At 35.2% G+C, this 14,180-nt stretch overlaps 1 protein-coding gene across 2 annotated transcripts in view; it reads right to left on the minus strand.

The window, feature by feature from the left end:
• Positions 1-13,896, minus strand: part of LOC150087780 (glutamate--cysteine ligase regulatory subunit-like) — a 45,402-nt gene extending 31,506 nt beyond the window's left edge. For both annotated transcript variants that reach the window (XM_090370412.1, XM_090370413.1), the window contains exons 1-2: positions 13,548-13,896; positions 2,727-2,792 (exon numbers count right to left, since the gene is read on the minus strand). In XM_090370412.1, the coding sequence (XP_090226538.1) occupies positions 2,727-2,792; positions 13,548-13,646 (165 nt within the window). In that variant the 5' untranslated portion in view covers positions 13,647-13,896. The remainder of the gene's footprint in view (positions 1-2,726; positions 2,793-13,547) is intronic.
• Positions 13,897-14,180: the final 284 nt, after the last annotated feature.

The raw sequence follows: 14,180 nt of genomic DNA on the forward strand, positions 1-14,180 counted from the left end.
AACATGTGTCCAATTCTCAATGGATATGGAGATACAGCTGTCTGAAACAGGTGTGCACAGCTCTCTGAATCACATGTGACCAAGAAGCAGTTATAACCTGACGCTGTTAGAAGTGTTGTTAAGAATGCCGCACATCACACATGCTCAATATGCCTATATGGTGTTTGTCTAGTTTTTGTGGTGAAAGTGCTACTGCTGCTTGTAGAGAATACTGTCAACGGTTTCCTAACCACAGAATTCCATATTCGAGAGCATTTACTAGTATTTACACCAAACTGTGTGCGACTGGTACAGTTCCAGTGCTCATTTTTTCTGAACGTACAAATGAACAAAATGTAGATGAAATAGAACACATTCTTCAGTTGGTAGAACATAGTCCTACTATTAGCACATGAAGAATTTCTACATGTATCGGTGTTCCACAGACAAGAGTATGGCGAACATTACGTGAGCACAGCTTGTATCCATTTCCCATACAGCAGGCGCAACACCAATCAGGAGACGACGCCGCCTGGCAATTGGAATTTTGTCGGTGGGTAAATGCTAATCACCGATTAATTCCATTAATACTATTCAGCAATGAAGCTACTGTCACCTGTAACAGTATCAACAACACCCGTAACTCTCATAGGTGGTTAGACGAAAATCCACATGCCATTATAGAAACAAATTTTCAACATCGCTTCACTGTAAATGTGTGGTGTGGTATCATCGAAAATCAGTTGATTGGGACTGTTGTGTTACAAAATCATCTTATGGGGCCTATTGACCTAGAATTTCTGCAAAACGAACTTCCATTACAAAAATCTACGAGGATTGGTATATACTTTCAGCATGATGGAGCTCCTGCACATTATATCCATCTGGCGATACAATATCTAAATCGAACTTTCCCTGAATGATGGATCAGCTGCGGTGGTCCCGTTCATTGGCCACCAAGGTCCCTCCATTAGATTTTTGTTTGTGGGGATGGATGAAAAGTGCAGTATACAAAGAAAAGGTGAATACAAGAGATGAACTGCTCGCTCGCATTTTGGATACTGCTACCCTCATAAAGGAACATCAAGATGACCTCAGAAGAACAACACGTCATATTACCACAAGAGTTGCAAAGTGCATTGAGGTTGGCAGTGGGATTTTCGAACATTTATTGTGAACTGTAAAAAAAATTTGTCAATTATTTTTGTTTTGTATCATTCAAAAAGTCAATAAATACAAACAATAAGTCATTTATCGTTCTTTAATACCTCTCATAATAGCTTTGTGTGTGCCAGTTAAAAACAGCTGTATATCCATGTCCATTGAGAATTGGACACATGTTTATATGAACTTTTTTACTCAGAATATCGATATTATAACCTCCCAAAATATTTACTATTCCTCCTGAATCATCCTATATATCACTCACTCACTCACTCACTCACTCACTCACTCACTCACTCACTCACTCACTCACTCACTCACTCACTCACTCACTCACTCACTCACTCACTCACTCACTCACTCACTCACTCACTCACTCACTCACTCACTCACTCACTCACTCACTCACTCACTCACTCACTCACTCACTCACTCACTCACTCACTCACTCACTCACTCACTCACACACACACACAGTGAATTGTGACCACCTGGTCTAATAATGTGCTTAGTCGACATTCGCACGGATAACAGCCATTATTCACCTAGGCATTGACTATATTAGATGTCTGAAGACGTCCATAGGGGTGTGCAGCCATGCTGCCTGCAAGACTTTCCACAGTGTCAGAATAGATAACAGCCATGTGTCCACATGTTACTTCCTGTTCCAAAACATCCCAACATCCCACAGGTGTTCAACTGGATTGAGGTCAGGCGAATTTAGGTAAACTATTTTCTTCCGAGTTATCAGAAGAAAACTGGATCTCGCTTTCAAAGGTTTTTGGCAACAACCTTTAATGGCTTTAGAATTCAGTATAACATTCCTTCATCTTCAGTTCACAATTCTCAATGGATGACTGTTACAGACCCCCTCCCCCCACATTTCCCATTTTGTTGCAATCTTTGCTCTATCGCTAATACTCAGCTGTTGCTTATCTAAAAGAAAACTAAAACATTTATCTTATGGTATCTCTAGTGAACATAATTTGAATAAACATTCTGTGATTTTTCACTACTATAGCAGCATTTTAAAAACAGGTAATGACTTTCTAATAATCCTACAGTAATTTCAAAGGCTGTAAGTAGCTGCTAACCTGTTTATGCTTAAACCTGCCACTGGTACATAGCCAGTAATGGAAAGAAACTCAAAACCTAATTTTGAAATCTGAAAAACAGAAGTAAACCAAAAATTTATTGATAAATTCAAAGAGAGGATCTTAAATAGGAAAATTAGTACCTAAATGGATCATTTAGAGTGATTCAATTTTTAGCAAGAATATAAGAAATTAAATTCATATAAATAATTAAAAATCCAGGGAATAAATATTTTTTAAAAAAATCTTATTTTTGATAAATTATATGAAATGTCTGATATCAGTGAGGGTGGGATTAAAAGATGTCTTTCAGGCATCTAATTTACAGACAAAAAAAAAAAAAAAAAAAAATCATGAGGTAACTTTTTAAAAACAGTGACAGTAGTGGGCTATGGCTATCTATTCTTTGAGTCATTATTTTGCAAAATAAAATTTTAAAAATAAATTAATTTTAATTCTAGAGAACACAAATTTTATATTTGTACATACCTTTGTTAATTTTGGGCAAGCTGGATTCACCCATAATTGCAGTGTGTTACTAACACTTTCTATTAACTATAAAACCAAAAAAAAAAAAAAAAAAAAGCAGAAAGTTTATCATAACAGAATACTAATAAATATTGAAACATTGTCAAGCAATATGTTTAATAAAAACTAAATAAATTTGATAAAAACAAGTATTTTCTGAAATGAGAGGCTGATATATATTGAACTAGATGTTACTGACCCCCTCCCCCCCGTATTTCACATTTTGTTGCAACCCAGCAAAAAAAAAAAAAAACACCATTATGGAGGAAAATGTGAAAAGAAAAACATCACAGAATATTCCCATATAAATTGCCACAAAGACTTGTCTTCCAAGAACAATTTTTTTTAAGAGAATATCCATCTATTTCTCAAACACCACCCATCTCATTTGTCCTAATTATTTACTCTACGAATAATTAGGTTTTGATATTCATGGTCTTTTCTCATATGAAATATACTCATTTTGACCTCCTTTGTTTCAAATCTCTTTAACAATTCCTGTTAATTCATTCAGTCTTTATCACTCATCAAACCTAGAAATTTCTGAAAACCTTTTGCCTTTCTTTGAAACTCTACCTTTTCCAGTCTAAGATTATTCCTAACAGTGAATGTAATTTTCCTTGGTGATTTTAATGTTTTTTTTAATTCCAACTGGCTTCAATTGTTAGTTGTACAGACCCAGCTGGTAGAGTTCCCTAGGCTTCTGATGTTATAATGGCCTTACTGATAACCACTTATGATAAACAATACCCTCTCATATAAAAAAAAAATAAATGGGGATCATATCTGGAGAACACAGGAGCTACAGGATGGATTAACTATCAGGAACTGCTAATCCAAGCTCCCATTACCTGATGATTATCTACAGTCCAACACTTTTCCTGTTCATTACTGATCTCTTAATATCATCGTATACTGTATATTTTAAAAGTATTCGTATATTATCCAAGTATATTTTAACATTTTCTGTTATTATTTCTAACAATTTTTCAAGGTAATACTCTCCTCTTTATATATACAACTTAAAATCATTAAATTAATATGTAGACTACAAAAATCTAAAATTAGAAACCTCCATACTCAAGAGCTTATTATTGCCAGGCAATTATTCTACTGTTCAACAACCTTTTCAATATGTTAAATGCAATACCCATGCAAAAGTATTTCTAAAGCAGTGTATACGAATGAATGCTGAAATGTGACATCATGTATGTCCAAAATTCGAACGTTATGGCTGGCATCAAATAGCAAGTATAAAAACTACTCAGAAAAACAGTTCGATACCAAAGTTAACCGCACTGATTTTGGTACTACTTGGCTGTTCAGAAACTTTTTAACTGCATCCCAAAGAAAATGTATTGCAGATACTAAAATAGGCAAACTAACACCATAGGATACGTGTAATTTATAGACAAAAGACTAATGCCTCACAGCTTCAGCTAAAACAATATATTTCACTATACTAATAAGTAATCATCAATACAAGTTAGTGCAATGCATCAGTTCCGTATGTAGTAAATCACTGAAGTTGGTGAAATGGCAACCTTCATAACGAGTTGCCTGTCATTGTACTACTTCGAATGAGCAACACTTCCTCATTAGAGAAGACTACTGTTACTTATTCTCAGTGGCTGATAGCCCCGAAATGGCTGCTGGGTGGTGGATACCACCACCCATTGATGAAGGGCCAAATAGCCCAATATAATGCCTGAAAACCCAGTTACGAAGTTAACTCCACAATATGAGAGAGACCAAATGATATCCATTTTCCAAATCAATTTTTTGTTTGGTGGCTAAAATAGATATCCAGTGAGCAATAATGTGTTTCTTATGTACACTCTCACAGATGCCAGCAAGATCTGAATGAATTTGCAATTTATAACCACTAAGCAAGAAATATATTTCAAGTTCTCATGTGAATAAAAATATGCATTAACATACCGCTTTTCACTTGAAATGTTTTTGTAACCCAAAATCTGAGAACCACTGGTGTAGATTATGTGGAATTTCACTGTAATGTGGCTTTCAAATTATTAACCTCCCCCTCAAATTAACAATTTCAATGTGAAGGCCACACATTATCTACACCGGCTGTGCATGGTGCACTGACCCAACCTGTCTTGCTACTTAAGAAATGTAGCATTTGCTTCATTAAAGCAATTTGTCTTGGTTATTTATTTTGATTTATTGAATAGTAAATTCTGATTACAAAAGTTGAAGTTTTGGCTAAGTTGTGGTAAATACAGCACTTGCTTCATCTACTAGATGCATCCAATCCTGAAGACAATTTCCAATTTGTTTGTGTTTTGGTACACTAAAAGCTTCTTTTTTTCAATAGATGTGCATTTTGTGCGTTCCTAATGGTTTCTTTAATTAACAATAAACTTAACTTTTAAAAGAAGAAACCAAAGTGGTCCAATGTAAAATGCACACCAAATACACATAAATCCTCTCTATTAGCAAAGAATAAAACTATTTGAATGACAAAGCACTCAAGTCAAATCCTTAATAAAACTTATTTAAAAAGTTAAAAATTATTAATAAACATCAGAGAAAATTATTCTAGGTATAGAAAAGATATTTAATGTAAAGCAGCATTTCTCAATTGGTGGTATGTTAATACCGCTAAGTAAATGGAATGAATAAAAGTATATAGGGACTGGATATATAAAAACAATATGTAGTAGTAGCTTTCATGCTATTATTCTATTCTAGTAAAAAGAAAAATTTATGAAGAACTATACTAGTTCAATACCTTCATTTAAATGCTCATATAGTGAACTTGAAATTTTTTGACTCAAAAACTATTAATGCAATGGTCAGAGAACATAAAAATTGAGAATCAAATTTCCTGTTTTCTCTATCTTGAAAGAGGTTGAAGTCATTCCACAATGACATTAGCAAAGGCACATGATGCAAGAAAGCAAGCTTATATAGCATCCGGCAAAAAAAAAAAACACCCCTTATTTCACTCATTCATTCACTCGCTCCAAATGTTTGTCAAGTTCTGCCTTGAATCTATTTAAGCTATCAACTTCTACAACGACAGATGGACGTTTGTTTCAGCAATCAACCACCCACTGGCTAAAGGCAAACTTCTGCACATCTATCCAACAACTGTCTTTTCTCAATTTAAATTTATGCCCTCTCAGGTGATTATTCTGAGCAAGAGAAAGAATCCCATCAGCATTGAGCATGCTAAAACCATTCAAGGCTTTATACACCTCAATCAGATCACCTCACAGGTGTCTAGTCTCCAGACACTGTAATTTGCAAATAGGCCTTTCTTCATAAGAACAACCCTTTGTTCCATTCACTAATCTTGTTGCCCTTCTCCGTACTCATTCCAACAGCTCTACATCCTCCTTAAAATGAGGCCTACAGACCTGTATACAGTACTCAAGGTGTGGCCTGACCACTGCCTTATACAAGGGGATAATCACCTCCTTATCCCTGCTAGAAAAATTCCTGTATATCATTGACAAGACACCATGAACTACTCTTGCAGACCATCTGCACTGCTCAGAAAACTTCATATCTGCCTGCACAATTACCCCCAGGTCCTTTTCATTCTCTACCACTGTCAGTGTGATACCACAGAGTTTATACGTTACTCTGGGATTACTGCTTCCTGTATTTAGTACTTTACATTTGCCACCTCTCAGCCCATCTGCTCAACTTTTATAGATCCTGTTGCAGCAGTGTACTGTCATTAGTGTCATTAATAACCATGCCAACCTTTGTATCGTCTGCAAACTTGGACATTAAGCCTGATACACCATCATCAATATCATTTATAAATACAGAAAACAACAATGGACCCAACACTGAACCCTGAGGGACTCCATTAATAACATTAGTCCACGAAGAGCAGTGTCCATTGATTACCACTGTCTTCTCCCACTCAACCATCCCTTTATCCATAGCAGCAATTGCCTCCAATGCCACACTGTTTCAATTTGTGCAACATTCTTCCATGTGCAACAGTATCAAAGGCTTTTCTAAGATCCAAATATATGATATCAAAGTTATTCTTTGCATCCAGTTCCTTTGTGACTACATCATAGTATCCAATCAAATTAGTTAGAGAAGACTTCCCCTTAACAAACCCATGCTGTGTCTGAGCTATAACTGAAGTCTTGTCTAGCACTTTCATGTTATTGTCTCATAAACATAACAAGTTCGTACTTCAGGGCTGGACAAAGTCATGAATTTCAAGACCTGCTAATTAATAGTCACCACTTCTGTAGTCTTGCTATCAGCAATCCTGTACTTTGCATTAAATTAATGGGTCTTGAAATATAGCTTTTTCCTTCCTGAGGTACAAAGCTATGGATTTCAAGACCCACTAATTTAGTGCAAAGTACAGGATCACCAACAACCAGACAATAAAACTGTGCTTATTAATCTGATGATCCTGTACTTTGCATTAAATTAGCAGGTCTTTAAATCTGCCTGGAGGTACAAGTTTACAAGACAACAGCATAAAAGTGCATATGTGAACGTCTGAGAAGTGCAAACATTGGCACTTAATTATTCCACTAATGTAACATCACTCTCCAAATATAATTTCAGTTTCTGTTTCCTTTCAAGTTTCCTGATACTTCTGTTTGCTGAGTATCAATTTAATTCAGTGTTTTTATGTAAGTACTCTTTGTTTTTTTTCATCTCCTCCCCTGCAACCAGTATGAATGTCATATACTATATTTAAATACTATATTTAATACCACCCTTATACCACATGAAATTAATAATATAGTTTATTAAGCTTTTGCCTAAACTACTATACATTAAGGTGACATTTCAGGTACCTTACCGATACCCATCATCAGAGACCATGCTACTGACAGACTCCTCTTGATGATGCTCCCAGAAACCTGATGTGCATACTCTGGGAACATCAGCAAGAGGAGTCTGTCAGTAGCATGATCTGATGATGGGTATCAGTAAGATACCTGAAACATCACCTTAATGTACAGTAGTTTAGGCAAATAGCTTAATAAACTGTATTGTTAATTTCACATGGTATAAGTATTAAATATAGTAATAATTTCAGTTACTTATTACCCATATTAATAATGATCATGCCCAGTCTGATAAAACCGAAGTAAACTGATAGAAACACCAAGTTCATTTAACTTGGTGTTTCTATCAGTCTAGTTCCTCACTGATGAGGTGCCAAAAAGTACTAAATAGTCTGGTTGTTGATGAACCTGTACTTTGTAGTAAATTAGTGCATCTCAAAATCCATGGTTTTTCCAGCCTGAGGTATACTTAGACTGAATGGGGAGAGAGAGAGAGAGAGAGAGAGAGAGAGAGAGAGAGAGAGAGAGAGAGAGAGAGAGAGAGATATTCTTGTATCCTGCAAAAAGGGTTCAATTTGTTCAAATTCATAGCTAATATAATGAGTTTTAAGATGATCATGAAAAATAGCCTAGAGTGATCTAGTATTAGTAGTGGCAAATGATGCAAGCTTATTCAGCATCAGCCAAAAAAAAAAAAAAAAAAAAAACCTATCTCTATCTGTCCATCCCCTCTAATAATCAGTCTAAATTTTTCTTAAAATTTATTCAACCTATATAAAATTGAAGCATGATATAAAATATACTACATTATAAAAAATATAAAATTCTTGCCTCAAGGATTTAAACATTTCAATTTAAAATCCTCTTAAGATTTCATGAAGAATTCTAATCCATTATGCAATAACACATCTAAATAGTTCACAAAAAATGCTCTGAAATGGTTCTGAAAAAATGATCTGGCATACAGGATCAAAAATGTATTGTCTACTATTCTTGTTATGAATAAAAAAAAATCAAAAAAAAAAAAAAAATCACTGCTATGTTCTACAGGGAATATTTTGTGTAAATAGTAGAAGAATTGGCAACTGCAAGTTTCAGTTATTTGATATCCAATAATAACTACCTTTCTTTATGATTCCCCATCTTCCTTGCATCCTCAAAAGGAAGTTGTTGCAAGTGGTCATGTTTTGACTTTTAGGATCCCATAAGAGTATCAAGTGGCTGAACCTCATCTTATTCTTCTCCAAACACATGGAGTGTTCAGAGAAGAATAAGATGCTCATGCAGGTTAGAGTGAATATGTGCTTCTCTCCTCTTGACCCCTTTGACAACTTAATTTGTTTAACCAGGTCTGGGTTCAATTCTTATCCACAACTGGATCTAATGTCTATTCGACTGTGGCTGTTACTAACTTGTTAACCAATTATGTGGAGGGAGTATAGCCCAACCATGAACTATGCCAAGTTTTTCAGCCTGTCAGGAATGCAAATCAGTTCACAAAAATATGTACTTTTACAGGTAAACTATGTGGAATATGAGTGACCAGCTCTGACGCCATTAAAATAATAATTTGAACCCCGCCCCCAATGAAACAATATTTTTATCTGATACTAAAGTTATCAAAATAACCAATGCTACAAAACCAGTTCCAAATAAATAAAAACTCCACTTCTCCATTCCTTCCAATAATTTGTCCACACCATTCTTAAATTTATTCAAACTACCCACCTCCACACAACTAGATAGAAGTTTATTCAAACAATTGGTTACTTTTCAGATGAATGCAAATTCTGCACATCTATTCTGCAGCCATCCATTTCCAACTTAAATTTATGTCCCCTTGTGTGTGTCATCTCAGAAGAGTAAAGGTGGTACAGTCAGTAGCTTAACTACCATGTAGGCAGGCAAGGCAATTGCCTCCAGGCCCTTTAGGAGCCCAGCGTCTTTGGCTGTCTCCTCTTTTTGCAATTTTCATTAACTAAGTAGGGGCCCGAACATGTTCTTTGCCTCTAGGTCTGAAACAGGTACTTTGATACTGTACCTAGTAGCATAGCTACTAGGTACAGTATCAAAATTATTCTTTGCATTATTCCATCGTTTCAACCACATAGCAGTTAATCAGATTTGTGAGGTATGATCTCCCTTTAATAAAACCATGTTTGACTACCTAATGATTCCATTATTTAACTGGGCACAGAGATTAAACTGACAGGTGTACAATTACCAACTTCACACTTTGAACCACATCTTGCGAACAGAAGATACATTTATATATCTGCAATCTACAAGTACTTCCCCTAAATATAAGGATGCTCTCATTATGCCAAAGGTCTAGCTACCTTTTTGCAGCTTGTCTTAATATAATTGGATAGACTCCAACTCCAGGTGCAGAAATTTCCCAACAAACTTGCCTTCTACTGATATTATAATATGTTAATTATTATTATTAGCCATATGGTGCAAAAATTCCTGCATTACCCTTTGAGAGAGAGAAGTAGAAGGGAACCACAAGAAAGAGAAGAATGATGATATCTAGCTCAGGACCCTGGGTGTGCCAAGCCCATACTCACCAGATGTGAGCCCCTGGGCTAATGATTACTGTACAGTGAGTGGACAGAAATCATGATACTTACCTAGTAATGGGTAGGCCCACCTTCACTTGGATAAGGGCAATCACATGGTGAGGCATTTAGTCCACTAGTTCATGAAAGCATTCCACAGGCATTTCCATCCATGCATGTTGCAACACTGTCTATAATTTTGTTGCATTCCTGGGTGGAAGATCCAAAGCTCGAATGGACCTGCCCACAATATCCCAAAGACACTCCACAAGATTCATGTCCAGTGAACGGGGAAGCCATTCCATGGTAACAAAATCTGCAGAATCAAATCCAAATCTTTTCAAACCATGTTCTAGTCACCATGGCTCTGTGGAAAAATGCACTTCCCTGCTGGAAGAATCCATTGCCTTGTGGGTGCATGATGACCATGAAGGGATGCAAAATGGCCTGCAAGGATGGACATATAACCCGGACCATTCAGAGATGCATCTAGACAAACCAGAGGTGCCGACGTGTGCCAGCTGAACACACCCCAGACCATTACTGACCATACACCTGCTGAACAGTTCCTTGTTGACATGACAGGTGCATAGTTTCATGCGGCTTCCACCAGATATGACCCTCCTGTCCGCTCGAAATCACTGGAAACAGGACTCACTGGACCAATCTCCAATTATCCGAGGTCCAATGCCAATGTTCTTTTGTCCAGCTCAGGCATAGAGTTCTGTGTTACGGTGTTAGCAATGGGACTCTGGTAGGTCAGTGGCTCCTATAACCTATTACAGCTAACGATCACCTGATGGTCTTGGTAGAGATATTTCTGGCACCTCCCTCATTGAAATCAGCGGTGATTTGTGCCACCGTCACTCTCCAGCTTGCAGAAACAATGTGAGACAGACATAGATGGCCACGTTCATCCACCACCAGCACTGTCTACGATGAGATGTTATTCTGGAAAAATCACATTCCCAATACTGTAGAATGGGGATAGTGCAATTTCTGTACCACCTCTGCAATAGAGTGATCCATGCATTGGGCACCCACTATCATCCTTCTTAGTCGGTTAACTCATGATGTTTATCCACACTGACATTGAATTACCGTCTATGTGAATGCAGTTGTACCTATATACCTGCCAAGTGGTGGGTTTGTTTACTAGTGAGGGGGGGTGACAGTGTCGCATTGCTCATGAACCAGGTATCCCAAGAATTCTGTCCTTTCAGTGTACACAATCAGTATAAATAAGCAAAGATTGCTTTATTAAAATTAAAATCCACAGAAAAAAAAACAAAATTGGTAACAAAAAAAATAAATGCTATAGATAGTAGCTTTCAAACACCACCTTGTCCTTATCAACATGTAGAGATGTATACTTCATAAAATGTTATGAGGCTAATTTACACTGTTACTTTATTTGTCAATATTTTCAATTTTAACAAAGCAGTTTTTGTCCAATCAAAATCAGTGTGCACAATAACTGTCAATATGGATTTCCCAATTACTGAGGGCTATTTCAAAAAATACAGCAAACAAAAAAAATTAAGCTGTTTCCCATAAAGAGTGACTCTACATTTCAAAAGAAATTAAATTTAAAAAATTATATAAAATACTGTTTATAAATTAAATAATATAGTTTTTAAGAGGAGTCCACAACTATAGTGCCTTGTTTGTGACAGATATATACTGTTAATTGGTTGTGCCAAAATTTAGTCACATCAGTTTGACTCTTCAATGAATAGTTTAAATTAAAAAAAAAAAAAAAAAAAAAAACTTTTCTTGTAAAGTTTGAGAATTACAGCTGAGTGTAAACAAAATGGTTTTAGGATAACAACAGCTTTTAAAAAAATGGGTGGAGGAGGAGAATGATTCGATTCCAATGCATATGTTAACAGATTAACAATGAATCACATGTGGCAAAAATGCTGAATCACATATGATATGCTACACTGCACCCTGAATGCCAATAAATATAGTACTTACTTTATTGTCTGCAATTGCTTATATCTGTCATGTACCTAATGATACTGTTATTTTAAAAACCTAGATTAAATACTTAACTATTGAAAAAGTAAGTATTTAGTCAAGGAAAAAGTGTTTACTGTTGTGCATGTAAACACTTTATTGGAGATTTAAAAGCCTCCATAGGTTTCAATGTAACTTTGAAATGGGTTTCTGAAATGTCCATTACTATAGCAAAATTGAAATTATCAGTCTTCTGATAACAGAATGATGATTTTAAAAACTAAAATCATTTCTGTCACACCCACCCCTGCCATTTTTTTCAGCTGACTTCATGGAATCCTGCCTGAAGGGTTTTTTTTTTTTTTTTTTGTTCAGAAGCAACAGTCTCAACATGTAATGCTGAGATCCAAGGTCTTGGATTCTAGAAGACAGATATGCAATTTTAAATGAATTAAAACAGAAATGTTGCCCAATATTAAAAAAATAATAATAAATCAAATGATTGAACTGAAATTTGGTTTTATTTATAAAATAAAATTTGACGGACACAGAGATTAAACTGGTGAAATAGCAACAGGAATCACTGAAGAAGTGGTAGGAACATAGTACGAAATGAAACATCAGATTTCAATCTGTATATAATTTATGAGGTATTATTAGATATCTGTTGGTATATAATACGATATCCAAACAAACATCTAATGATTTTTGGAAACCAAAATGAGTAATCAACCCTCATGTCCAAATAAACTTCTGATCCGAGGAACTGTTCTTAATGTTATTTTGAAGAGGAGTAAATGTGTATAAATGATTTATTATATTTCTTTTTGGAAAATGCGCACATAGTTTCAATTACTGCAATATTTTATTTTGTATCAATACATCCAGAATAAATACATTTTTTGCCTGTAACCCAAGACAGCCTTATCCATTGTGATACTGTACTGTTGCATGAGGGCTCAACTATGATTTTTATACCCAATGTTCACACTTCCCAGGTAACAGGGGTAATCCCTTCTCAAATTATTAGCACACGGCGGGAAAATCCTTAAGATTTCACTATAGTAACCACACGACCATCCTTACTTTAATCTATAGTAATCCAAATGACCATCCTTACTTTAACCCTCCCCCTATACTAATTCCAAATATCTGAAGTAAATATCAATTTTTGCGTAACTGCTGTAAAAGGAATACATATTCAGCTGAAAATGTTAAATAATAGGATGAAACGAAACGTATATTGGGTCGTTATGTGCTAACTGCAAAGGAACAGAAATAATTAAATTACTTGAGCAAAAATTTCGCATGGGGATACACTATAATGGTCATTGCCCAATTTATTTATGCACAATAACGAAAGTCAAAGTAGGTATCGAAAATTGAATGTTCTACTAACGTAAAGAGGAAAACAAATTGATTATTCTGTTATAATGGTCATAGTATGCTCTTACCTCTTCAGTGGGAGATTGAGTGGCTTTCCTCTGCAGTTCTTTGCAAGTAATTAAATTGCCGGTATCAGCAACAATGATTTTAATATTTTCAGGAAGCATCTCAAAATAGTCTAAAAGGGTAAGTTTATATACACTAATTTACATGTAACCTTGATTAATACGCTAAAACATTACCCCACTCAAAGATATAAAAACAAATATCCTATCATTTATTTCGCCTTGTACACATTTCCCGGCCTTGACTTACACGATTACGTAATAAACACATGAAGTCTTGCAACAGCTTCCATGGCTGCATTAAGTTGGTGAAAAACGTGTTTTGTCACCTGAATTTATGAAACCAACGTACCTTTATTAATATATTAAATATAGAATAATGAATAAATATCATACGGCTGCAATTCTATGAAATTATTTTAAACGTGTAGAAAAAATAAATACATTATAAATAAACGAATCAGGTATATATGACACATATTACTGTGCAAATACGCATAATAATGATGTGGAGACGATTACTTCTATCTGACTGATATTCGTCAAAATAAATAAATAATAAAAATGAATAAAAAATTAAATAATAAAAATAATACAACATCAATAATAATAAATATAGGATCATTTAGTATTATA

The sequence above is a fragment of the Mastigoproctus giganteus genome, chromosome 3 (genome assembly GCF_048544385.1).
Source record: "Mastigoproctus giganteus isolate SK-2022 chromosome 3, ASM4854438v1, whole genome shotgun sequence".
Lineage (NCBI taxonomy): Eukaryota > Metazoa > Arthropoda > Arachnida > Uropygi > Thelyphonidae > Mastigoproctus > Mastigoproctus giganteus.